The 6,440-nt window shown below is 33.7% G+C and overlaps 1 protein-coding gene across 1 annotated transcript; it reads left to right on the top strand.

The window, feature by feature from the left end:
- The first annotated feature begins 4,138 nt into the window (after positions 1-4,138).
- Positions 4,139-5,131, top strand: LOC112033501 (F-box protein At3g07870-like). Its single transcript, XM_024066279.2, has one exon. It carries the CDS (start codon positions 4,139-4,141, stop codon positions 5,129-5,131), a length of 993 nt encoding a protein of 330 aa, XP_023922047.2.
- Positions 5,132-6,440: the final 1,309 nt, after the last annotated feature.

Below are 6,440 nucleotides of genomic sequence, written 5' to 3' on the forward strand. Positions count from 1 at the left end.
ATGAGGAAATTCTTAGAATTCCAGAGCCTGCATGTATGATTTACACTGCTAATTTTGTGGAGAGCCTAGTTTTACTGGATGGGCTAAACATCTCATCTCAATCAGAAAATTAGTAAGTTGGAGTTTCTAGCAAGGTAGTCATCTTTTTTAAGTTCATATTGATAACTAATTTGTTTTGTGGTATTGTATTCATCTGCTAGAAAGCTTTGTTATCTACGTACTTTGAATAAAATGAATCTGTTACAATCTTGTATTATCTCTGGGTTTGTTCTAGGCATGAAAGTGTTGCTTTTGATGTAGAAATCTAAAAATTTTATTAAAAAGAAATGAAGCTCTTTGGGGACAATGGCTTTTATTTGTAAATTGAATTTTTGTGAGAAATGTTGTGCACATTCGCTAATATGGCGTGACACTTTGAAACATACTTTTTTTTTTTTTTTTGTTTTGTTTTGTTTTGTGTGTGTGTCCCTGTGAAACATACATGCCAACATAATCTCATTTTATTGGTCATAACTTAATGAGTACTAGTTTTGGAGTCAGATTGACAATTAAAATTTGTTTTGCCTATAAATTGTTGATTCTTTGTGTCGGGTATACAACTAGCAGCCTTCTCTTTCAAATGGTACGTAGAAATGAGTTATCTTACTACTATGCTTGTAGAAGATCATTTGATGCATGCGTTGGATGCATGAGATGCTGTCAAAGCCAAAAAGAGGCTTTTGGAAGGACTGCTTTCTAACAAATTAAAAGCAGCCACTGTAGAATATAAGAAATTAACAATCGGGATGAAATAACTAATTCTGTGTTGCCTTCACTTTCTACTTATTGACAACCTGATTTATCAATGTTATTTATCTTCAAAAATAAAATTCTATTCCCAAAATTTATGGCTACAAATGTACATTATCTTCCCCATCGTGAAATCATGAATGTAAACCTAGTCAATATTATCTGGGTTTTTTCCCCTCAGCTTCATTCTACTCAAATTATCCAAGCTTCCTTAAGCTAGTATATTGTATAAAAACTAATATGGTGTATTCTATGACTTCCAAAGAGTCAATAGTCATTCCTTGATCTATATCATCTGTTTGGAAATATGTAGTGGGATGCATGGCAACTTGTATCTTTTAGAGGTGAAGTGTTTATCTTTTGGGAGAATTTCTTCTACAATTAACATAAATCAAGACTAAAAAATATGTAATAGGGTGTTTGGTTCTGAACATTATATTTTAATGGCTTATGGGTTGTCCGAATCTACCATTCTTATTCAAATACTAATGTTGTGCTATGTTCCTACAAAACTTCCAAAATAGTTAGCCATTGTATAAGAATTCTAGCAGAGAAAGAAAATTGCACAGATATTACTAGCACCATCAACAAGTGTAAATAATTATCAAGAAATTTTCTTTAGGTTGGCAACCAAATAATTATGAGGTAGGATCCAAATTGAGGAAAATACTTAAAACGAAACTATGCATTGGATAGCATTTGCTTCTAGGGGATCCTGCATGTTCACTTTGTATTTTGATGTGATTGGGGAAAGATTCTGAGAGACAATGTTCCTTGGCAATCACTTCTGTGGAATCCCTAGAAATTTTGACAGTATTATGGTATCCAAGGGATTTCTGGCTTTGATTAATTTTGGTGAAGGTGAAGCAATTGTAGGGAGTGAGATATGTTGCATATGGGTCATGGAGTACGGTTGCATTGAGTCTTGGACTAAACAATTTGTACTACCACTACATCAAGTTTCTCAGTTCTTTGGGTTTGTTAACAATGACGAAATTCCAATTGACAGATTTGGCAGGCTTGTGTCTTTAAACTCTTAGTATCTATATGAGTGCAATCTGGGTATCATATAAGCCAACATAGATTTTATATACAACTACTTTCATAGAGAGTTTAGTTTTACTTCATGGGGCAAATGCAAATTATGTGAATTCGGAGAAGAAAAGTCATTTTTCGTAGCATATGAGAGTTATTGGAAGAATTTTTTTCATCTTATTCAACATGAAGCAAATAATTTTTTCTTGTGCCCTTTGTTTCCTATTGCTATACGTTTGAAGTATTACTTTATGTTTAGATTGTTATTCATGTGACAATCCCCAGCTCTTCAGCTTGGGATATAATTAGACTCGAGCATCCTCATGTTCAGCGGTGGAAATTGATTTGGTTCCCAAACTCCATTCCAAAACCTTCGTCTTTCATTGGCTCTCTCTTAAGAATAGGTTGTCTTCCTATGAATTTAGGCTTCTCTATTGGGAGTATAAGCGTTATGTCCGTTGTGTTTTATGTCCCTTGTGTCACGAACTAGACTTCTGCCCTGCGATGACAAAGAGAAAAAGCAAATCAAATATCATATATATATATATATATATAGTGAAGAGAAAAAGATGAGAGAAATAAAGTGAGTGGGTAATTGAGGTAGCTAGAGTTTGCAACATGACAAAGTATATATATATGAGTAGGGTTATGGTGGGTTAGAAATATCTCAACCTGCTATCCAACTTGACTCACTAATTTAGTTGTCTAACCTGCCCAACTCAACCTACCTCAGTTAATGGATCCGCAGAAATTGGGTTAGGCGAGTTGGCAGTTTTATTTATTTATTTATTTTTTCATAGCCCCAAGCACTAGTAACATTGTCTATGGGAATTTAAATATGTTAGGAACACTAATTAATACTAGTTAAGCAACAAGACTCTTACATAATACAACTCTTTTAAGGGTAATTTTTTTTCCCTTATTATTATTATTATTATTTTGTATAAGATAAATACTAGTTAAGTTAAGATGGTGTTGTTTTCCAAGAAACTAGTGAGGCTGGCATTGGGGTTACCTGAAACCACTCGGGTCAGGTGCTAGCTTACATGTCTAAAAAGATAGGCATTCCATCTTGGACAAAGTTTAGCTACAAAATTGGTTGTAGCCTTAGGCTACAAAATTGTTTGTAGCCTCACTTAATAAAATAGATATTACTGCATATTTTGAACATCTAACCGTTGAATTACATGTTCTTTAAGTTCTTAATGCACATGTCAATTTTTGTGTCAATCGGATATCATTTACTATATAATCTATAATCTTATATTTTATGCATAATTTTAAATTACAAAAACTTGCAATTTAAAAATTTATTGATGACGTAACTATTGATCTTTAATTTTCTTGAAATTTTACAAACATGGAGAATATAAGAAGAAGATTCAATCCAATGGTGGATTTGTCAAAATTCACTTCCAATAAAAAGATATTAAGTGAGTTTGTAGCCTAAGGTTACAATCGATTTTGTCGCTAAACTTTGTCCTTCTATCTTTGATAATGACAGTAGAATGTTTGGCAGTTGTTCAAGCTCTTAGATTTGCTGGTGAGTGTGGCTTCTCCTTTATACTTGAGGCTGATTCTAAAATTGTTTGTAAAGCTCTTAGGAGTGAAGATGAGTTGTTCACTCCATTTGGTCATCTGAGGGCTAAAGCTAAGTCCCTTGTAGAGTCCTCTTGTGTAGTTAATTTCTTTGATACCTATAGACAAGGTAATTTTGTAACTCATAAACATGTTAAGGGTTTATTAGTGTAGAGGTAGAATGTTCTTCTGCACCTTAACTACGTAACTTCAATGGTTTTGGGGTAAGCGTTTTTTCCAATTAATAGATGCAGTTTTATTCTAAGGAAAAAAAAAAAAATTGTTACTAATATTTCACTTGAATTTTTTTTTTGAGAAACGTACTGATCATTCAATATTGCTCAGTCTTCTTCGTAGACGAGGACACCGACACAAAAAAAATAAAGATATATAAACAAATTTGCCCAACCTTAAAGCCTTGTGTTTTTAAAGAGCCCAAAAAAATTAAGTAAACCCTCGGTTATGTAATTGAATTCCAATTAGGTTTTGTGTTTCCATTCTTTGCCCTAGCGTAAATCAAAATTCAGGAATCCAAATCAGCCTCAGACGTTGAAGATCGGACCTTTGTAATCTTCTTTCATCGATCGAACCACTGATGTCTCAACTACTGTTGTCCCAGCGTCTACCGGACGACCTCGTACATGAGATCCTCACTTTGGTACCAGTGAAATCCTTAATCCGATTTAGATGTGTTTCTAAATCTTGGTACTACACAATCACCAACCACAATTTCATTATGGCTCAGTTTGACAGAGCTAAATCATTATGCAATAACAACAACAACAACAACGACAATAACAATGGTTATCTGTTGCATATACCCTCATTTTGCAGAAAAGAATTTTGTACGGCTGTTTACAATAGCGACCGCACATTGACCGAGATTTCTAGATTTCAAATCCCCTGTTATTTCGGTTTTGTTGGCTACTGTAGAGGCATGTTCTACTTTGTTGATGAAGAAGAAGAGAATCACATAATATATTTTTGGAATCCAAGCATTAGAAAGTTTAAGAAGGTTCAAGCTACTCCCTTGAATTTTCATGATTTAGTTCTTTATGGACTTGCATATCATTATCAAAATAATGACTACAAGATTCTAAGAATTATTTTTTATCCAATTTTTCGTCAACCAAACGTAAAGCCAAAGCCAGCTGAGGCTGAGATTTACACATTGAGTACCGATTCTTGGAGAAAGGTTGTAATATCTGTGGAGTCCTCAAGTGGGCCTAAACCCATTGAATCAGTTCATTTTGATAGTGAGGAGGACTCTTGCTTTGTATTTTTTAATGGAGCCCTACACTGTATTGCACGTTCTCAGGGCCACAAATTCATTATGTATTTTGACGTTAATGATGAGAGATTCCGTGAGATATTGCTGCCTCAAAATTACTTAGATGGACTTTCTCCATATTCACAACATCTGGCAGTGTTCAAGGGATTGCTGGCTTTGATTGTTTTAGAAGAAAAGAGTAACATATGCCATATATGGATGATGAAGGAGTATGGTGTGGCGGAGTCTTGGATTAAGAAAAGTGTACCAATGAAAGAAGTTGTACGGTTTTTAGGCTTCACTGTCAATGGGGAACTTCTGATTCAAAAGTTTAACCCCTTTCGAACACTTTCATTTCACCCTGAGAGTTTAAACGAGAAAATTCTTGAAATTCCAGGTTATAAATGTATGTACACAGATTTTTTGGTGGAGAGCTTACTTTTACTTGATGGGATTTAAATACAAACTTAGCAAGTTGGAGATTCTAGCAAGGTAGTCATCTTTTTGAAATTTATATTGACAACTCATTATGCTATAAGAAATTTCTGTTATTTATGTATTTGTGATCTGGCATTATATTGTTTTTTCTTTTCTTTCTGTTTGTTCTAGGCCTGCAAGTAATGCTTTGAATGTAGAAAGTATATCTTATTAAACAGAATAGGGTTCCTTTGGGGAGTGGGGACTATGGCTACTATTTGTAAGTTGAATTTGTGTGAGAAATGTTGTGCACATTCTAGAACATGGTATGTCACGATGTAACATACATGTATTGCCAACATAATCTCATTTAATTGGTCATAACTTGATGAGTACTAGTTTTGGAATCAAGTTGACAATTAAGATTTGTATTACCTGTTAACTGTTGATACTTGTTGGTACCCTTAATTTTGATATTTTAAACACACCATATTTTCATTTATTGCGCCCACTCATATATATGCATCTCTGTCAACCACTGAATTCCAGAAGAGTTTCTACTAAATGCGTTGAAATAAACACTATCAGCCTTCTGCTAGCATGTAATTGGTTGGCGCCTCTTAGCTCCTGCATCAAACCTAATGGCTTGTGGGTTGTCCAAATTTACCATTCTTGTCATGTTCTTTTAAATGATAAGCTCCTACTATGCTCCTACAAAAGTTGCACAATCTGTTAGTCACTTTAGATTTTCACTAGTATCATAGCACCGTCCAAAGGATTATGATGTAGGATCTGAATTTGGGAAATACTTCCTATGAATCACTACATTGGATGGAATTTCCTAATAATGGATCGTACATGTTTGTTTTTCATCTATTGATGTCAATGTTGAAAGATTCCGAGAGACAATGCCTCTTGGCATTTACTTGCTTGGATTCTGTAGAATCAGTGGCAACGCCACTAAGAGTCCAGTGAGTTCCTAGGAACACCTGACTTAAAAAAAAAAAAAAAATTATATATAATAATTTAAATTTTTTTATTTGTTTATCCTTAAAAAAAATATGAACACCCTCAAGCAAACAGTGAGTTCCTAGGAACACCTGACTTAAAAAAAAAAAAAAAATTATATATAATAATTTAAATTTTTTTATTTGTTTATCCTTAAAAAAAATATGAACACCCTCAAGCAAGATTAGGAACACCCTCAAAATTTTTATGCCAAACAAATTTTGAACTAAAATCTAAAAAAAAAAAATTGTAACAGAGAATCTGAAAAGAAAAAAAAAGGCCAAAAATCATTCGTTTTTGTCGTCACAGCCACTCACCACCGTATCACTAGTCACGTCCATGT

This window comes from Quercus suber, unplaced genomic scaffold (assembly GCF_002906115.3).
Source record: "Quercus suber isolate HL8 unplaced genomic scaffold, Cork oak 2.0 scaffold_493, whole genome shotgun sequence".
Classification (NCBI taxonomy): domain Eukaryota; kingdom Viridiplantae; phylum Streptophyta; class Magnoliopsida; order Fagales; family Fagaceae; genus Quercus; species Quercus suber.

Coding starts and splice junctions, on each gene's coding strand:
- LOC112033501 (XM_024066279.2), top strand. CDS start 4,139: ATGGCTCAGTTTGACAGAGCTAAATCATTATGCAATAACAACAACAAC.